The 21531-nt window shown below is 38.5% G+C and overlaps 1 protein-coding gene across 1 annotated transcript; it reads right to left on the bottom strand.

Moving 5' to 3' along the window:
* Positions 1-12109: 12109 nt before the first annotated feature.
* On the bottom strand, positions 12110-16696 carry dph3 (diphthamide biosynthesis 3). Its single transcript, XM_062052142.1, has 3 exons — positions 16410-16696; positions 13852-13926; positions 12110-12935 (listed from the first exon to the last, which is right to left on the bottom strand). The coding sequence occupies exons 1-3, from the start codon at positions 16515-16517 to the stop codon at positions 12867-12869; spliced, it is 252 nt and encodes an 83-aa protein (XP_061908126.1). The 5' UTR covers positions 16518-16696; the 3' UTR covers positions 12110-12866.
* Between the last annotated feature and the right edge of the window lie 4835 nt (positions 16697-21531).

The raw sequence follows: 21531 nt of genomic DNA, 5'->3' as shown, positions 1-21531 counted from the left end.
CAGGGAAGCCCAGACTTGCCTCTCCCCAGCCACTTCGTCCAGCTATTCCCGGGGGATCCGAAGGCGTTCCCAGACCAGCCGGGAGACATAGTCTTCGCAACATGTCCTGGGTCTTCCCCGTGGCCTCCTACCGGTCGGATGTGCCCTAAACACCTCTCTAGGAAGGCGTTCGGGTGGCATCCTGACCAGATGCCCAAACCACCTCGTACATTACTGTCATTAAAACGTAGAAACAAGCTTAAGCTCTTAAAACAAATGAGGGTTATTTTGTCTTCGTAGCATTAACAATTGGAGAAAATAAGGAATTTACAAATTATTTCTCTAATAAAACAATTAAACATTTTCATTTAGTAAATTATCCAAAAGGTGTTGTCAGGTTTAAACACTAATGACATATATTAAACAAGACAAGAAGCAAAGAATTAAACAGAGACAGAATTCAATTTAGCTCAATTTGAGGAGAAACGTCTGGTCTGTACTCTTGCACATTCTCCAGCACGCTCTGGCCAAAGATTGTACGCCTCCTCCTTTGTTTGGACTTTCCCTGACCACATGGCAACAGCTGCTTCCAAAGGGACATGGGTCATAACCAGCGTTGCCTTTGGTTACAGAACAGTTCAAAAGAAAAGGTCGTAAACACTTCACAGAAAAGGTCGTAAAACAGTTCAAAGAAATGTTCGTAAAAGAGTTCAAAAAAGAGTTTCGTAAAAGAGTTTAAAAAAAAGCGGTGTCTGGAACTTGGGCAGATCCTGCCTTCTCTCCGCTTTGTAGTCCTTGGGTTAAAACAATATATTTCTATCTACAATACATGAAAGAAAACAGAACACCTTCATGTTGCTTCCCCCTTACACAGTGGAGTTTTACAAGCCTTCTTCTTGGTAGGTTCAGCTTTTGGTCTTCTCGCTGGGAACTGATTTCAACACAAAGTTTTTGTGATAACTTAGATAAAATTATTCTAACAGGTGTAATTAATGATTTGGATATATTAGAAAATATATACAGTGCACCCGGAAAGTATTCACAGCGCTTCACTTTTTCCACATTTTGTTATTTTACAGTCTTATTCTAAAATCTTGGGGGAGACATCAAGACATTGTTGTAATATAGGCAGACGACAGGTGATGGTGCCAAAAAAAAAAGAAATTAAATAAGAAAAAGTGTTGCTATCCTTTATCACTTGACGAGTAACTATTGACTTAAAAACCAACCGAAGACGATACAGATTGAGAATATGTTGGATGATCTCATTTCAACGTGGAACAAAATCAATCAGTCAGTCAATCAACCTCTTTGTCAGACATTGTCACACCTTCTGATTATTTTAGTTTTACGCCTGCAGAAACACAGCAGGAATGCAAACACAAATCCCACTGCAGTTATTCATTTTAGTGATGATCAATTTATAACAAACAGCTGCTTACCAGTATTGTTGTTTGCAATGATTATTATCAATTTAAAACAGCAGTTGTGTTGAATGAGTAGCCGTAAACCTCCTCAACATTGAATTGGCATTAATATTTCTTGTGCCAGTTCATCTTTAGAAAATGAAACAAAAACATCAGTGTACTTTGTGACATTCTGTTACAATCAACCAGCTCTCATGTATTCACTTTTTGACTTCTTTTGAAGAGAGTAGTATTTCTGTCAGTAAGTGTACGTTTGTCAGTACACTTTAGAAAGTATACGAGTGTGTACATATTATACTTAGTCACACAAAAAAATAATGCGTTAATGCAGTGGTTCTTAACCTGGGTTCGATCGAACCCTAGGGGTTCGGTGAGTCTGGCTCAGGGGTTCGGCGGAGGTCAAAACACACCCGACTCATCGTATAAATAAAAACTTCTCCCTATCGGCGTATTAAGGATACAGCAACAGCAGAAGTCAGACTGATTTGCAGGTGTGTAATTTGTTGTGAGTTTATGCACTGTGTTGGTTTTGTTCTTTGAACACGGTGATGTTCATGCACGGTTCATTTTGTGCACCAGTAAAAAAACATGGTAACACTTTAGTATGGGGAACATATTCACCATTAATTAGTTGCTTATTAACATGCAAATTAGTAACATATTGGCTCTTAATTAGTCATTATTAAGTACTTATTAATGCCTTATTCGGCATGGCCTTATTGTAACCCTAACCCTCTAACCCTGGCCCTAACCCTCTAACCCTAACCCTACCCAAATAACTCTAAATTAAGTCTTTGTTACTTAGAATATGTTTCCCTAGTGTCCAAAAAACTCTAAATTAAGTATTTGTTATTTAGAATATGTTCCTCATTCTAAAGTGTTACCAAAAACCTATATCTTTGTCTTGAATTTGAAAAAAACCAATATTTTATTTTTCACTAAAGAAGGGTTCGGTGAATGCGCATGTGAAACTGGTGGGGTTCGGTACCTCCAACAAGGTTAAGAACCACTGCGTTAATGTGAAGACACAGTGGATGACATTGGTGAGTGTATAAATTACATGAAAATAATTGATAGAACATTAAAGAAGTATTAATTTGGAATAATAGGATATGTGAAATAAATTGTATTCACCTTCCTCCTGCAGAATATTGGGAACCTCAGCAAAAGATACTTCTCAAATATTCTAGTATAACTCCGACAATACACAGAAATACACTGAGCACCGTGACGATACCCCCACCTTTGCTGTCATTTGTCTGTGTTAAGGTTTGGCTTTTCACAATAAAAGTTGTCAGTGTGAAGGTCAGACTGCGGCCCTCGGGCTGCACAGCAACAGCTGATGTTTGCTTGCCAGCTGAGGACTCTTCAGCATCTTCCAGTGTGACAGGAAGTGTGAAACAGCTTTTTTTAAGGTGTCAATTTCCGCAGGCAAGCATCAAAGATTCGTCTTTCATTTGACATGAGCCATTCAACATAAAGACCTGCTAACAAAGTCGCAGTCCAAATAGAAAGTTGCTACAAACATTAGCCTACACGAGTGACGGGTTAAGTCACTCTTGTGTGTTTGTATTACAGGGTATGTTAGACTGACCATACGTCCTCTTTTCCCCGGACATGTCAGCTGTCCGGGCTGTCCGGGCGGGGTTTCTTAAATGCCTCAAATGTCCGGCATTTAGGGAGTTAGGGTTGCGTGCATTTTCAATGTACGTTCAGGGTTAAGAAGGGGTTAAAAACAAAACAAATTGTGAAGGTGTGCGCACGCAGCAGCATTCGTGAGGGAGGGGCAGAGACAGAGAGAGCGAGAGAATTATGATAAACGTGCTTGCGTCGCCAGGCTCTGCTTTTTATCCATAGATTTATCTGATTTAATCTTTTATCATCTATAGCAGGGGTGTCAAAAGTGTGCCCCGGAGGCCATTTGCGGCCCACAGCTAATGTTTTAAAGGCCCACGGCACATTCTATAAATACTATTAAAATAAACAAAAACATAACAAAAGTGAAATAAAAAAGCTTAAAGGTGAAATGTAATTGAGAAAAAAGTTGCAATGTTGACTAATTAAAACAAAGCTGTTTTTTTTTTCTTTCAATTTTTCATTGCTCAAAACATAATATTGAATCAGAATCAATGTTATTATGAATTATTGACCTATCCAAGGTTCCGATTACGTATCATCAAATATTCCACTTTGAAAAATATTTTTGGTGGAAGATTTTGCATATTTCGTGTGTTTGCCATTAAAAACATAGTTTTGTTTGACAAAAAAGGGCGGAAAACAAACAAAAAAAAAAACAACAATAAAAAAAACCAAAACATTTTGAAATGAGGAATAGATCTGAAGTTGATGTAGACTCCAGAGATTTAAGCGTTAAATATAGTATGTATGTATGCCCTGGCACACCATTAACATCATTGCATGACCGAAGCAAAACACTTTTTACACTTTTATACTGAAATAAATACTAAAGTGTTACCATGTTTTTTATGACAACCTTTTTCCAAAACACAATATAGAATGTGAGATATAAGAGGATAATGCATACGTTTATCTTTTTTTTTCAAAACGCTTACAAAAAAGTGGGACTCCAAAAATTTACTGTGGGACCCCATTTTGAAAATTCCTAGCTGTCAACAGAGGAGAAAAAATGCTTTATTTAAATAAATATATTATTTATAAAGCAAGTTCGAGTATCATTTGGCAAATTTTCACCTAGTCCCGGCCTTGGCACGCATATATGTGTCCTCTTTTTGGGATTTCAGAATATGGTCAACCTAGCCCCGGTATGTAGACAGCGTGCTCCTCCTGTGACATCATAGAAGAGGGACCAATCAAGTGTTACGAGTGCTCCACGTTACGAATTGTCGAATGAAATGCTCAGTCATTCACAAACAAGGATAGGGCGCTCAAAAATCAGTCAAAATGTTTTAGTACTTTGAAGCCGCACTGCTTGATGGATTGCCGGCACATTACGGCTACCATAGTCAGACGTACGAGTATTTTTATGGTGTGTGTATAAGGACCGCAAAATGGCACCCATTAGCAGAAATATTAACTGGTGGCAATATTATGCAAAAGCAACTTTTTTTACCTTCTGGTACCTGCTGATGTGTATTTGGGATCTGCATAAGTCCTGAAAACCTGCGCATGTCCGCCATTGTAGTCGATAAACTTTTTTCTCTATCCTCTTGTTTTGGGGCCTTTATCCTCCATTTCTAATATAAAGTAGCGTAAATCCTAACTTATATCTGTCAGTAGACTCGCTATGGAAGTGCTAAAAACGACAGGTGTAATGGGTTTACATAATTCACCCACGGAACTTAAGTTATTAGAGAGTTCCGGTCGGACGTTTTTTTCACGGGACACACTTATGGTGTTGTTGTTGCACTAGTGAGCCACGGATGAGGAGATGCTGCTCTGTTGTTGATTTAAGTAAAGTCTGAATGTCATTAAAACAGTTAGCTCCATCTTTTGACATTCCTGTGACTCCCGTCCTTGCACGCTACACCGCTACAACAAAGATGACTATGCTGTCAAAGGTGAGCCACGTAAATAAGACTGCCCACAAACCGCATCCTGAAGTGAATGTCAGAAAGCGACTTAAAGATGATCTGTAAAACATAATCTATGCAACATTTTGACCAAAGAACCACCATTAACATGTTATGTAGACCACAAGGAAGTGCTTTCAATTTAGAAAAAAATCATAATATGACTAGACTGACCATACGTCCTCTTTTCCCAAGACATGTCTTTTGCGGGACTGTCCGGGCGGGGTTTCTTAAATGCCTCAAATGTCCGGCATTTTGAGTCAGGGTTGCGTGTATTTTCTTTTTTTTTGTTGTTGTTGTCCTGCCCAGCTTTTCAGGCAAATCATATAGCAGATGTAGATGCCCATATCGGCTGTTCAGATTTACTTTACAAAAGAGAAGTGTAGGTTACTTCTCTTGTTGCCTTGTTTGTATTTTGACTTTATTAAATGTATTTATATTATCATTTGGTGCAGCCGGGCCGGAGCAGGAGGGGATAGAAAGAGAAAAAAAGGAAGACAGAGGGGGGAATTGTGGGGACAAGAGGGGGATTAGACAGAGAGACAAAAACAACAACAGCAAACACAACAACAACAACAACAACAGAGCAACATCAGCAAATACGACATGTACAAATATGATGGTAAAAGTAATAGCAAATAAGCAGTTAGCGAAAATAAAAAATAATACAGAAATGACAAATGAGCATTATTACACTAAAAATGGAGCAATATGAATACCAATAGAAATAGTGCTATTGATAATAAACGATACCAATACTTTTTCTTTATTATCAACAATACAATTGTTCAAATGCAACAATACATATACGTAATGATAACTTGAGATAAGAAAGAATGCAAAAAAATGGAGGGGAAGAAAGAGAAGCAACCTACATTAACCTTGTAGATTGTTATAGTAACAATAGGTTAAGCTTTGTCAGTGTGCCATGTGTTATACCCAGTTTACCCTAGGGCAACAACGTTAATATATGTTTGATGAAACGTGATTATGTGCATGAGTGTATATGTGTGCTTGTACAGTGAATGTATATGTGTATTTTCAATGTACATCCAGGGTTAAGAAGGGGTTAAAAACAAAACTAATTGTGAAGGTGTGCACACGCAGCTGCATTCGTGAGGGAGGGGCAGAGACAGAAAGAGCGAGGGAGTGGATTGATTGGCATACTTGCCAACCCTCCCGATTTTCCCGGGAGACTCCCAAATTTCAGTGCCCCTCCCGAAAATCTCCCAGGGCAACCATTCGCCCAAATTTCACCCGATTTCCACACAGACAACAATATTGGGGGGGGGGGGGGGTGCCTTTAAGGCACGCAAAGGCATGCCTTTGCGTGCCGGCCCAGCTACACACTATTTATGGCTCTCCACACACGTAGAAGAATGCAATGCATACTTGGTCAACAGTCATACAGATCACACTGAGGGTTGTATAAACAACTTTAAAGGCCTACTGAAATGAATTTTTTTTATTTAAACGGGGATAGCAGATCTATTCTATGTGTCATACTTGATCATTTCGCGATATTGCCATATTTTTGCTGAAAGGATTTAGTATAGAACAACGACGATAAAGATTGCAACTTTTGGTATCTGATAAAAAAAGGCTTGCCCCTACCGGAAGTAGCGTGACGTAGTCAGTTGAACATATACGCAAAGTTCCCTATTGTTTACAATGATGGCCGCATGAAGTGAGAGAGATTCGGACCGAGAAAGCGACAATTTCCCCATTAATTTGAGCGAGGATGAAAGATTTGTGGATGAGTAAAGTGCAAGTGAAGGACTAGTGGGGAGTTGAAGCTATTCAGATAGGGAAGATGCTGTGAGAGCCGGGGGTGACCTGATATTCAGCTGGGAATGACTACAACAGTAAATAAACACAAGACATATATATACTCTATTAGCCACAACACAACCAGGCTTATATTTAATATGCCACAAATTAATCCTGCATAAAAACACCTGCGTGTTTGTTATGCTAGCTCCTAGCTCCTATGCTAGCTCCTAGCTCCATAGAACACGCCAATACAATTCAAACACCTGATCAACACACACAATCACTCAGCCCAAAAGACCGTTCACCTAACCCAAGGTTCATAAAGCTCATATATTTTTAAAAAGTTACGTACGTGACGCGCACGTACGGTCAAGCTATCAAATGTTTAGCAGCCAAGGCTGCATACTCACGGTACCTGGTATTCAGCTGGGAATGACTAAAACAGTAAATAAACACAAGACATATATTTACTCTATTAGCCACAACACAACCAGGCTTATATTTAATATGCCACAAATTAATCCTGCATAAAAACACCTACGTCTTTGTTATGCTAACTCCTAGCTCCTATGCTAGCTCCTAGCTCCATAGAACACGCCAATACAATTCAAACACCTGATCAACACACACAATCACTCAGCCCAAAAGACCGTTCACCTAACCCAAGGTTCATAAAGCTTATATATTTTAAAAAAGTTACGTACATACGCAAAAAAAAGTTGCGCACATACGGTCAAGCGATCAAATGTTTAGAAGCCAAAGCTGCATACTCACAGTAGCACGTCTGCGTCTTTGTCATCCAAATCAAAGTAATCCTGGTAAGAGTCTGTGTTGTCCCAGTTCTCTACAGGCGTCTGTGTATCCAAGTCAAAAGTCCTCCTGGTTAGAGTCTCTGTTATCCAAGTTCTTCCATCTTGACTGCATCTTTCGGGAATGTAAACAAAGAAGCGCCGGCTGTGTACTGTTGTTGCTGACTACGTTCGAAAAATACGTCCATTTCGCACCGACAACTTTCTTCTTTGCTTGCTCATCTTCTTTCTCCATAATGCAATGAACATGATTGCAACAGATTCACGAACACAGATGTCCAGAATACTGTGGAATTATGAAATGAAAACAGAGCTTTTTCGTATTGGCTTCAATGTGGAAGGCATACCCGTGTTCCCCGGTCTACGTCACGCGCATACGTCATCCTCAGAGGCGTTTCGAACCGGAAGTTTAGCGGCAAATTTAAAATGTCACTTTATAAGTTAACCCGGCCGTATTGGCATGTGTTATAATGTTAAGATTTCATCATTGATATATAAACTATCAGACTGCGTGGTCGGTAGTAGTGGGTTTCAGTAGGCCTTTAACACTGTTGCAAATATGCGCCACACTGTGAACCCACACCAAACAAGAATGACAAACACATTTCGGGAGAATATCCGCACCGTAACACAACATAAACACAACAAAACAAATACCCAGAAACCCTTGCAGCACTAACTCTTCTGGGACGCTACAATATACACCCCCCGCTACCACCTACCCTAGGAGGCACTTGAAGAAAAATGGGCTGCATGGTCAAGTCGCCAGAAGAAAGCCATCACTCCAGATGACTTTGTTCCAGAAGTTTTGAGGCTTGTCTTTGTGCTGTTTAGCGTAATGTAAGCGGGATACTTTGTGACATTTGCGCAGAAATTGCTTTCTTCTGGCGACTCGACCATGCAGCCCATTTTTCTTCAAGTGCCTCCTTATTGTGCATCTTGAAACAGAACGCCACAATTTTTCAGAGAGTCCTGTATTTCAGCTGAAGTTATTTGTGGATTTTTCTTTGCATCTCGAACAATTTTCCTGGCTGTTGTGGCTGAAATATTTGCTGGTCTACCTGAATCCCTCATTTTCTACTTCTTAATCAGCGTTTGAACACTGCTGATTGGCATTCTCATTTCCTTGGATATCTTTTTATACCCCTATCCTGTTTTATGCAGTTCAATTACCTTTTCTCGCAGATCCTTTGACAATTATTTTGCCTCCCCCATGACTCAGAATCCAGAAACATCTGTGTAGCACTGGATGAAAGATGCAATGGTCTGTCAGAAGCCCAGAAACTCACTGACCTTTTATACACACACATTAATTACAAACATGTCACAGGTGAGGATTGGAACCTTGATTAGCCATTCAAACCTGTTTGTGTCAACTTTTGTGCATGTTATCAGATCAAAGTCACTGGGGTATGTACTCTTTTGATCAGGGTCATTTGGGTACTTTCTTTTGTCATTTTGATTTAAAAAGAGTAAACACAGTTGTTTGCCAATAAATAGCTTCACACAACCATTAAGCATGAGTGGAAGAAAGGTTTTTGTGTTATTCTCTGAAGAATGGCCAAGAAATCATAAATTCTCCCAGGGTATGTAAACTTATGAGCACAACTGTATATCAATGCTCAAAACTTTCTCTTAACTGGATTTATAGACAAGACAGAAGGTGATCATACTTTTACATAAACGTGAGTTTTCCTGTGAAATTATGGGTGTATGTTTTATACATATAAAAAGATAAAAGCCCAAATGTCTTTTAATTCTTTAAAAGTAAATAATGGGACAAATGAGTATTTGATCAAATTGGTTTTAATCAGCGAGCTACTACCAAGCCCCAGATCAATAATTATTTGCTCTTCCTATAGTCCATAGAACGCAAGTAATATCTAACATTAATATGAATGTTGTTGTTCGGTTGGTAGAGCGGCCGTGCCAGCAACTTGAGGGTTCCTGGTTCGATCCCCAGCTTACACCATCCTAGTCACGTCTTTTGTGTCGTTGAGCAAGACACTTCACCCTTGCTCCTGATGGGTGGTATTTTGGGCCTTGCTCCCGTCATCAGTGTGCATGATTGATTGATTGAAACTTTTATTAGTAGATTGCACAGCAGTACATATACCGTACAATTGACCGCTAAATGGCAACACCCGCATAAGTTTTTCAACTTGTTTAAGTCGGGGTCCACATTAATCAATTCATGGTACAATTATATAATATCAGCATAATACAGTGATCATACAAGTTAAAGGCCTACTGAAATGAATTTTTTTTATTTAAACGGGGATAGCAGATCTATTCTATGTGTCATACTTGATCATTTCGCGATATTGCCATATTTTTGCTGAAAGGATTTAGTATAGAACAACGACAATAAAGATTGCTACTTTTGGTATCTGATAAAAAAAAAAGGCTTGCCCCTACCGGAAGTAGCGTGACGTAGTCAGTTGAACATATACGCAAAGTTCCCTATTGTTTACAATGATGGCCGCATGAAGTGAGAGAGATTCGGACCGAGAAAGCGACAATTTCCCCATTAATTTGAGCGAGGATGAAAGATTTGTGGATGAGTAAAGTGCAAGTGAAGGACTAGTGGGGAGTTGAAGCTATTCAGATAGGGAAGATGCTGTGAGAGCCGGGGGTGACCTGATATTCAGCTGGGAATGACTACAACAGTAAATAAACACAAGACATATATATACTCTATTAGCCACAACACAACCAGGCTTATATTTAACATGCCACAAATTAATCCTGCATAAAAACACCTGCGTGTTTGTTATGCTAGCTCCTAGCTCCTCTGCTAGCTCCTAGCTCCATAGAACACGCCAATACAATTCAAACACCTGATCAACACACACAATCACTCAGCCCAAAAGACCGTTCACCTAACCCAAGGTTCATAAAGCTTATATATTTTTAAAAAGTTACGTACGTGACGCGCACGTACGGTACGGTACGTGTTATGCTAGCTCCTAGCTCCTATGCTAGCTCCTAGCTCCATAGAACACGCCAATACAATTCAAACACCTGATCAACACACACAATCACTCAGCCCAAAAGACCGTTCACCTAACCCAAGGTTCATAAAGCTTATATATTTTTAAAAAGTTACGTACATACGCAAAAAAAAGTTGCGCACATACGGTCAAGCGATCAAATGTTTAGAAGCCAAAGCTGCATACTCACAGTAGCATGTCTGCGTCTTTGTCATCCAAATCAAAGTAATCCTGGTAAGAGTCTGTGTTGTCCCAGTTCTCTACAGGCGTCTGTGTATCGAAGTCAAAAGTCCTCCTGGTTAGAGTCTCTGTTATCCGAGTTCTTCCATCTTGACTGCATCTTTCGGGAATGTAAACAAAGAAGCGCCGGCTGTGTACTGTTGTGGCTGACTACGTTCGAAAAATACATCCATTTCGCACCGACAACTTTCTTCTTTGCTTGCTCAGCTTCCTTCTCCATAATGCAATGAACATGATTGAAACAGATTCACGAACACAGATGTCCAGAATACTGTGGAATTATGAAATGAAAACAGAGCTTTTTCGTATTGGCTTCAATGTGGAAGGCATACCCGTGTTCCCCGGGCTACGTCACGCGCATACGTCATCCTCAGAGGCGTTTCGAACCGGAAGTTTAGCGGCAAATTTAAAATGTCACTTTATAAGTTAACCCGGCCGTATTGGCATGTGTTATAATGTTAAGATTTCATCATTGATATATAAACTATCAGACTGCGTGGTCGGTAGTAGTGGGTTTCAGTAGGCCTTTAATCATCAGAGTATATACATTTAATTATTTACAATCCGACAGCACACGGTGGAACAGGGGTTAGCGCATGTGCCTCACAATACGAAGGTCCTGAGTTCAATCCCAGGCTCGGGATCTTTCTGTGTGGAGTTTGCATGTTCTCCCCGTGACTGCGTGGGTTCCCTCCGGGTACTCCGGCTTCCTCCCACCTCCAAAGACATGCACCTGGGGATAGGTTGATTGGCAACACTAAATAGGCCCTAGTGTGTGAATGTGAGTGAGAATGTTGTCTGTCTATCTGTGTTGGCCCTGCGATGAGATGGCGACTTGTCCAGGGTGTCACCCCGCCTACCGCCTGAATGCAGCAACCCCCGCAGTACAGTATACTTAAGTATTAAATCTAAAACACAGCCTCTTTCTAATCTAACTCGAGGTGTAAGACACGTGGGTCCCATGTTTGAGATGATTTTATATTTAGAATATTCTAATTTTGTTCACAAATCTTTTTCAGTGACATTTCACACATTCAAAAATGAAACCAAATATATATAATAACTAGAAAGAGAGCACAGAGGTCCACCTCCCAATTAAAAAAAAGTTCTGAATCCAGACAGTATTCAGGATGAGCCTAAAAAAGTAATCACTTGTTCCGTACCCCATTTCTGACATTATCTAAAAGTTGAAACAAAATCTTCCCATAACTTTTTGAGTTATTTATAGCGGGATGAAAGAAACTGAGTGAAGCTTCACTTGTCAGTCATACACTGTATTTTTTTTCCTGCCGGGCCGCTAACATATACACACAGAAACATCATTGTAAAATACAAAGTAATTATCCACCCAAAAAAATGTTCAAGAAAATTTGCCCATACCTTTTTTAATTATGTTACTCACTAATTAACTGAAAAAAACTATAAAGCAATCACATAACCTCCTGGTGTAAGTAATAATACAACCAAATAAATACAATTCTTTACAGGCATCATGATTTTAATAGAAGTCATTGATTTATTTAAAATAATTGTATCATTAGCATGAAGAAAGTACTTGAGACATGCTATTGTAAGTACAACATGTCTTTTGCATTACTTACACAATGCCATGACTACAAATCAATAAAATAACATGAACATTGACATATTTACACATTTCTAATTCCATTCCTTAACAAACAACCTCAGCACACTTTTTTATAAGCTGCTTCGGGACTGATCACGTGAGCTATTATCTGATCATGTGAGGAATCAACAGCGGTGATGACATCAGGAAGAGTACAAATAATAACATTAAATAAATATGAGTATTTGTCCACTGATCTGTGTTATTAATGTAATGTGTGGGATTGTTAAGTTTCTTGTGCAAAAAAATGCTGAATTTGTGTATTTTTCCATCAATTACAGAGCATAAAGCAAGTTTGTCAGCAATATAAAAATGTATTTTACAGCATGTGTAATGTAATGCCGGTTGGGTCATCAATATTACCTGCTAAGTGGACAATAAAGTGCAGAAACAAGTCCGAAAATAAGGCAGATGCATACATCAGCAGTCATCAAGGACACCTTTGTCCTTGTTTAGTCAAGTGTGAATCAGGTTTGAAGCACCTCCACTTTGCTTTCTGAGGGGGCCTCCAACACTTCTCCCACCATGAATGAGTCCTGAAAGAAAACATCATCATCAGTGCTGCTGATGTCAATTTATAATAATATTTTTTTTTTTGTGCGTAAAGAGAACTTGTTTTCACTTTCAAAGCAGTCCAGTCTTTAATTTGCTTATCAGCAAAACTGCATTTTGCAGAAAACAAAGTATTACTGGTGTAGTGAATAGAATGAACACTTTTTTTTCCTTTCAAGTTCATATTGACGAAACAAATCACTTTCAAAGGATTGTCTCTTATTTCTTGACTACTCATATTGTGTGTGTCCCACCGACACGAGTTAATGGCAAGTGGTGACACAAATTGCAAAATCGTTTCAAAACAATATTGTATATTTAATTGTCAAATATGAAAGTGCAGTTTGAATTTGACGTTGCGCAAAAATAACAGCGGCCGCTCAATTTGACGGAAACAATGGCAAATTGGCGTTATTTCTACTTGGTTTGAGGAAACACAAGATAAGGTATGAGACATTATTATTTTCATCTAATTGTGGCACACCCACAATAACAGTCATGCGATATGCAGTGACATAAATGCTGGTAAATGTAACTTTTTTTTGATGCGGCTCTTGTATTGATGTGTGCAAGTGTTCCTAATGGTGTGACTGGTAAATCTAAATAACGTTTATAAAGTCTATTTTAAATAAAATTGGCACCTATGCATATTTAATACATATTATCCAACACAAGGTCCAGTTACAATGATGTGAGGGGGGATAAAAGGGAGGCGTGAGTATAGAGGCACGATGGAGATTCAACATTACATTGCAGTTTTTCGCTACCCTGGACAGTCACGACCACAGTGCAAAACTGTTGTCCATAAGGGCATATTGTTAAGTGTTGGGGGGAGACCGATCAGTCCAATACTATACTTCTTACCGTGGCATACCTAATTTTAAGTTTATGATTATTTACCTTGTCGTAGATAACCCTGACAATAAGCGAGCAGCTGGGACACGATGCCACTTCTTCACCGTTTTCTAGATCCTCCTGTCAAAACACATAGATTACCACATTAACATGCGCATGTAGAATAATAACATTAAACATATTTGCATACAACATAAAGAACATTACACATGTTCACATATCACCCCAATAAGATTTTTGAGACACTAACAGTGCACCCTAAAAGTATTAACGGTGCTTCACTCTTTACATATATTGTGTTACATTACGGATTTCTTCCAAAATGGAATAACGGTACATTTGATTTCAGTTCAAAATTCTACACATAACACCCAATAATGTAAGCATGAAAAACGTTGTTTTGAAACATATGAAAAATATAATATAATATAATAATCAGCACCTCCATGTCCGAGTCCATGGTTCTCGCCCGGAAAAGGGTGGAGTGCCATCTCCGGGTTGGGGAGGAGACCCTTCCCCAAGTGAGGAGTTCAAGTACCTCGGAGTCTTGTTCACGAGTGAGGGAAGAGTGGATCATGAAATCGACAGGCGGATCGGTGCGGCGTCTTCAGTAATGCGGACGCTGTATCGATCCGTTGCGGTGAAGAAGGAGCTGAGCCGGAAGGCAAAGCTCTCAATGTACCGGTCGATTTACGTTCCCATCCCCTTTGGGTACAAGCGGCCGAAATGAGTTTCCTTCGCCGGGTGGCGGGGCTCTCCCTTAGAAATAGGGTGAGAAGCTCTGCCATCCGGGAGGAGCTCAAAGTAAAGCCGCTGCTCCTCCACATCGAGAGGAGCCAGATGAGGTGGTTCGGGCATCTGGTCAGGATGCCACCCGAACGCCTCCCTAGGCCACGGGGAAGACCCAGAACATGTTGGGAAGACTATGTCTCCCGGCTGGCCTGGGAACGCCTCGGGATCCCCCGGGAAGAGCTGGACGAAGTGGCTGGGAAGAAGGAAGTCTGGGCTTCCTTGCTTAGGCTGATGCCCCCGCGACCCAACCTCAGATAAGCGGAAGAAGATGGATGGATGGAAAAATATAATATGATACATAATGTTGGCCCTGCGATGAGGTGGCGACTTGTCCGGGGTGTACCCCGCCTTCCGCCCGAATGCAGCTGAGATAGGCTCCACACCGAAAGGGACAAGCGGTAGAAAATGGATGAATGGATAATTTAGGTGCAAATATATTTGGAGACTTTCACACATTCCGGGACGGAAGTGTGGTGTACATTTTTGACGGAATTCAAGTCTGGGTTCTGGCTGGTGTATCTAAAGACATCCACTGCTGTGCTGAAGACACTCTTTTCAGATCTTGGCTGTGTCTGTAGAACCAAAACTGTTGTCTGAGGTCAAGCAGGTTCTAGCTCAGGTTTTCAAGCCCGATGTGTGTATACATTGCTGTCAAAAAGATACAATATTATCTGGACCACAAGAAAGTGCAATTATTGTAGATTAGAATCATTATAGGTCCCCTTTAAATACCCTCTGCACACGTTAACGCACAGCTATGCCCACTACACAAACGTGCACTTCTACAAACGTATAGACCAGGGGTCGGCAACCCAAAATGTTGAAAGAGCCATATTGGACCAAAAATACAAAAACAAATCTGTCTGGAGCCGCAAAAAATTAAAAGCCATATTACATGTGTCATGAGATATACATTTAATTAAGAGGACTTAAATGAAACTAAATGACCTCAAATATAGCTACAAATGAGGCATAATGATGCAATATGTACATATCGCTAGCCTAAATAGCATGTTAGCATCGATTAGCTTGCAGTCATGCAGTGACCTAATATGTCTGATTAGCACTCCACACAAGTCAATAACATCAACAAAACTCACCTTTGTGCATTCACGCACAACGTTAAAAGTGTGGTGGACAAAATGAGACAGAAAAAGAAGTGGCATAAAACACGTCCTAGAAAGTCGGAGAAAGTTATACATGTAAACAAACTATACGGTGAGTTCAAGGACCGCCAAAATTAGTAGGACAAAACGGCGCTCGCCAAATACTCGAATCAGTAAAGCATGTTTAATACAAACAGTGTGCTTTATAACAATTAGGGAGGTTTGTGTCATGTTTGTCCTCCTAGAGAAACCATACTAAAACAAAAAAATAGATTTTTTTCCCCTCATCTTTTTCCATTCTTCATACATTTTTGAAAAATCTCCAGAGAGCCACTAGGGCGGCGCTAAAGAGCCGCATGCGGCTCTAGAGCCGCGGGTTGCCGACCCCCGGTATAGACCATGTTGAAAATGAACTAAATGTTGGTAACTAATAATAGCGTATTTATGAACATGTCTCTCTTCTAATGTATGTACACACAGGTGAAACGTGTTAAAATGCGCTTGAACATGTTGGAAACAAACCATGATCTAAATAAAATGTATAAATAAACCAAATGTACAAAAGCTTCTGAAATGTCAGTAACAACTTGTTGACAGTAGAACATCAATAAACTCAACAAGCAAAGAATGGTAACTTTTTTTATGAAGAGATTATTCCAAATATTACAATGCAAATGTGTTAGCCCTTAGCTTAACATGACTTACTTTGCTGATGGCGAATTTGTCTCCGCAGGGACACGGAAAGTAAAACATTTCTTCGTCTTCGTCGTATTCAAAGTCCTCTATCTCCACTTCGTCATGAAAAACAGACATTTTCACAACACATTCAATAATGACGAAAACATGAAATGATGCAATTAAAGGGCGAACTGATGAAAGTTTTAAAACGATGCCGGTGTGAGGATTGCACGTTTGTAAAAACACATGCAGTCGCTGTTTGATGATGTCATCTTCTTTTTTTGTTTGTTTACTGGCGGTTGGCAAGCAACGTTCTGGTGTGCATTACCGCCACCTTCTGATATGGAGTGTGGACCGAGATGCAACCCTACTCTATATCTATATTCTTTATTTAACCCAGTCTTTTTTAAAAAAAAAAAGTATATAATGTTTTGTATCCTTCGTGTTCTGAGTGCAATCCTAAAATATCTTCCAATAAACAGAGCAATTGAGAGGAGACACAAACACGACACAGAACAAACCAAAAGTAGTGAAACAAAAATGAATATTATCAACAACAGTATCAATATTAGTTACAATTTCAACATAGCAGTGATTAAAAATCCCTCATTGACATCAGCATTAGACATTTATAAAAAAAAAAGAAAAAGAAAAGAACAATAATGTCACAGTGGCTTACACTTAATTGCATCGCATCTCATAAGCTGACAACACACTGTGTCCAATATTTTCACAAAGATAAAATAAGTCATATTTTTGGTTCATTTAATAGTTAAAACAAATTTACATTATTGCAATCAGTTGATAAAACATTGTCCTTTACAATTATAAAAGCTTTAAAAAAAAAAAATCTACTCTGCTTGCATGTCAGCAGACTGGGGTAGATCCTGCTGAAATCCTATGTATTGAATGAATAGAGAATGGTTTTGAATCGGGAAAAAATAGTTTTTGAATCGAGCATCGTGTTGAAATAAAAAAAAAAATTGTGGGACACCCAAAGATTCACAGCCCTACTTTCTCTATTGTATTTCCTACAATGTATTAAAACATGTCCTACACTTTCTGTCTGGTGACAACATTCACCAGTCCTGTATTATGTGTCTCTATCAAGTTCAATGAACTATTTAGATATGTTTGTCCTAATCTCATTCTAGTAATAATGTCTTCTTCCTTCCTATTTCTATTGCCTCCTCTCATTACATCTACTCTCCTCTGGACTTTGTAATACTCCCTACCTTTTCCTTCCTTATTCCAATTATCTTGACACTGTTTATTGTGTTCTATCTTAATTATGTTTTTCACTTCTTTACTGTGGTTAATCTCCATGTTTACTTCTGTTTTAGTGGTTGCTTGCTTTGTGTACCTGTCTGATCATTCATTCCCCTCAACTCCTACATGAGCAGGAACCCAGAGAAATGTTACCACACCTCCCGCTTTATTTATTCTGTAGATTGCCTGAAATATTTAATATACTAAATCTTGTCTTGTTTGTGATGCTTTGTTTTTATGCTGATCAATGCACTGCTGGAGTCCGAGCACACAACTGCTTGTCTTTATTTTCCTCTATCCACTAAACTGCCATATACCGGTAAATTGCGACCAATTCCCCTGTAAAAAAAATGATAAATTATCACTGATTCTTTTATTCAATACTATGTTTCCTTGTGGGATAACTGCTGAAGCTCCTACTTTATTATTTATGGTTTTTGATGCATCTGTATATATTATGACGTTGTCTAAAAACGTTTCCTCAATCCATTGTTCTATCTGGTAATTATTTAAACTTATATTCTTTAATAATTGCATATCTACATCTGGGTTATTGTACATCCACAGTGGTATTGCAGGGATTGGTACTGTAGGGCTAACTTTAATATTGTCAATTTGAGCTTTTTCACATATGTCTCCTATTATCCACCAGAAAATATTCATCTTTTTCTTCTCTTTTTCTTGGCAATTTAGTGAGTTGGATGTCCTTGGACCCTTTTAAGTTTGCCCAATAAACTGCTGACAGTTGATCTCTTCTCATGTCTGAAGGTTTTTCATTCATTTCTACTTGTAATGCTGCCACTGGGGTTGATTTAGTAGCTCCACAACATGACCTTCATGCTTGTGACTGGATCCTGTCTATTTTCCCAAGTCATGTTTTTGAAGCAGATTGATAAATGAAGCATCCATAATCAATAACAGATGGAATTAAAGTGATATATATTTATTTCAATGCCTGTCTATCAGCCCCCAAATCTTTACCCCTCAAAGCCCTCATTTATTTAACACCTTTTTACTTTTCTCCACTATTTTACTGATGTGGATTGACCAGTTAATATGGTTTGATGAATATATTAACTGGTCAATCCACATCAGTAAATATTTAAATACTTGTACCTCTTCTATATTTTCTCCATAAAGTTTAATTTAGAGCTTGTTTTGAACCTTCCTCTTTGTAAAATGCATTACTTTAGTTTTACCAAAAGAGTATCTTAAACCCCAAGATGTTCCCCATTCTTGATCTTTATTTACCGCTTTTTGAATCTTCTTTTCTATATGATTTGTATTTGTATCTCTCTTACACATCACTCCATCTCCCAGTGTGTGTGGGACCCAAAGTACAACCCCAGCTACCCAGACCGCCCAACCCAAAACAGCAGGTGCGTAGCCCAGGTAACAAGAGACCACCGGCACCATAATTGGTGCTGGTGGTCTCTTGTTACCTGGTTACCAGAACCGGGCCCACTGTGCTGCCCAGCAGGCCAGCCGCAGGCAGTAGACAGACGTGCCCGGCAGAGGACAAGGCATGGGAGAAGCAGGAGACAGCCAGCCCCCAAGCCAGCGAGAGACCACACCCCACGCGAGCAGAAAGACAAACCAAACAGTTCAGTTGCGATCGGTTGAATGCTCTGAGAATACAATGACCTGGGTAAATGAGAACATCCATAAACGTGCTTCTGAAAACGTATTGGCTTCTAATGTGTAGCTTATGTTTCTCTATGAATTTGTCCAATCAATTATTAAAAAGTTGTTCTCAAATTTTAGAGAATCCAGGAAGTAATGAAACAGGTCTGTAGTTTGTGAAGTGGTGTTTATTCCCAGATTAATACAGAGGTTTGACTTTTGCTATTTTAATTTTATCTAGAAATGTACCATTTTTAGAAAATAGGTAACGTAAGTTTGTTAATGGTTTAACAATTCCCTCAATCGCCCTTTTCACAATTTTCAATGTCCTCAGTCAGTAGAGCTCTATAGTTTGTTCATCTTGCAATGATTTCTAGGATGTCCCTCTCATCAACTGATGTGAGGAGCAACCAATTCAGATTCCTTTCAATTAACTTGACTGCAAAGAATTTGTCAAAATTGGTCAACAATGTAATTCATGTTATACATTTCTTTTGTATTAGCAATATAATACTTAGGATGATTTACTTGTCTGGGACATTTTTTTTATTACAGTATTCCTTATGTACCATATTCTTTTGATGTTATTTTTATTCTTGTATTTTATCATAATATTATTTTTTTAGCTGTTCTCTTTATATTGGTTATTTTCATTTTATAAATCCCCTCAGACACTTTAGTTCTCAGTCTAATTCATTATTTTTAGGCATTTGTAGGCATTTTGCCTCCCAATTGTTGTCCAAGGATGGTCATTATATATATTCATCACCTATCAATTTGTTTCAAAGGACAGTTTTTATCATACAATACAGTACTCCGAATATTCCTAGTAATTCATCATACACACTGTTGATGTTATCAAGTCATTTCTAAGTAAGTTTATTGACTCCTCTGTTCTGATACTTCTGTTTTTTTGTACATTGAGCACCCTTGTAGTTATTGTCACATATTGTAAAAAATGTGAAATGGTCACTAATACAACTATGTATAGTTTATATAATCAAATTTGCAGCGTGATCATGTCAAACTCTCTCTGCTTCCGTCTGCTCCAACATTTCACCCTTTTCTTCGTGGTCGCTTTCTATAAGCAGCAGTTCAGCCTCCGTATATTCAGCTTCAAAAAGATAAGGTTCTGAATCCTCATTTGTCCAAAAATAGTCATCTTCGTTGTCTATTGCTAAGTCTGCCATGCATGATTAGAAAACACGCTCGTGTTTGATTCCGGGAGTAGGAACACATTTTTTGCAGGAAGACGGAAATGCGCTGCCATGGAAACGGAACTAAATGCACAAAATAATTGTTGATTTTAGCTGTGCATAAAATCAACAAAATACAGTAAATATTGAACATGTTACATATTGTTATGATCGTGTCTGTTATTACATTAGATATAGATTTGCAGTGTGTACACAAAACTTTGATGGAGGGTTTTGAAGTTGTTTTAGAGCACAGGTGTCAAACTCCATATCTGGCCCGCCACATCATGTTACATGGCCCGCGAAATGGTAATAATATGCTTTTAATAAAGAATATTTTCTTACTAAATATTTGTTCTTTTCATTTTGACATTCAAAAATAACATGAACTGTATGCTTATCTTTATATACATATCTTTTAAAATGTAACATTATCTAGTAATGCATCACAATGTTATCATATTTTAAAAAAATAAGTACTTGAATATCAGCTTGACTTATTATCAAATTTTGCACTGTAAAAAAGACAATAGACTTTACGGTAAAAACAATTAAACACAACGTTGGTACTGTTTGTGTTTACAGTAATACACTATAAAATCAACAACTCTAGATTTTACTGTAAAAAAAAAGTGTGGTTCTGTTTTTCCATTCCATTTCCAGTAATATGCCGTAAAAAATACTGCAACTTTTACGATACAATTCTGGCAACTGAGCAAGTTTTTTTTTAACAGTAAAATCTTTTTTTTTTTTTTTTTTTAAGCAAATGTAAAAAAAAGTGAATAATCAAATATTTAGGCAATAATGCAATATCATGAGTCGAATCCTTCATGTTTTTTGAAATCATATATTTACAATTGGCCCTTTGAGGGCAGACATAACTGCGATGTGGCCCTCAATGAAAACAAGTTTGACACCCCTGTTTTAGAGGGATGTGAAGGCTACAAAGGTGACTCCTATTAGTCGCATCTTCTCATTTTTTTTTATCATCTTTAAAATCCTAAAAAATAAGACATGTGTGTTCTTGATTGTCTGTCATTATGATCGTAAACGATAGGCAC

This window comes from Entelurus aequoreus, linkage group LG07, assembly GCF_033978785.1.
Source record: "Entelurus aequoreus isolate RoL-2023_Sb linkage group LG07, RoL_Eaeq_v1.1, whole genome shotgun sequence".
Lineage (NCBI taxonomy): Eukaryota > Metazoa > Chordata > Actinopteri > Syngnathiformes > Syngnathidae > Entelurus > Entelurus aequoreus.
The sequence above is the reverse complement of the archived record's forward strand: the minus strand, read 5'-3'. Positions and strand labels throughout refer to the sequence as shown.

Bases quoted from the DNA above. Each gene is read 5' to 3' on its own strand.
- dph3 (XM_062052142.1), bottom strand. From the start codon at position 16,517: ATGTCTGTTTTTCATGACGAAGTGGAGATAGAGGACTTTGAATACGAC. The intron at 13,927-16,409 runs GTAAGTCATGTT...GTGTTTTGACAG, and splicing joins ACAAATTCGCCATCAGCAAA to GAGGATCTAGAAAACGGTGA. The intron at 12,936-13,851 runs GTAAATAATCAT...GTTTTCTTTCAG, and splicing joins TCAGGGTTATCTACGACAAG to GACTCATTCATGGTGGGAGA.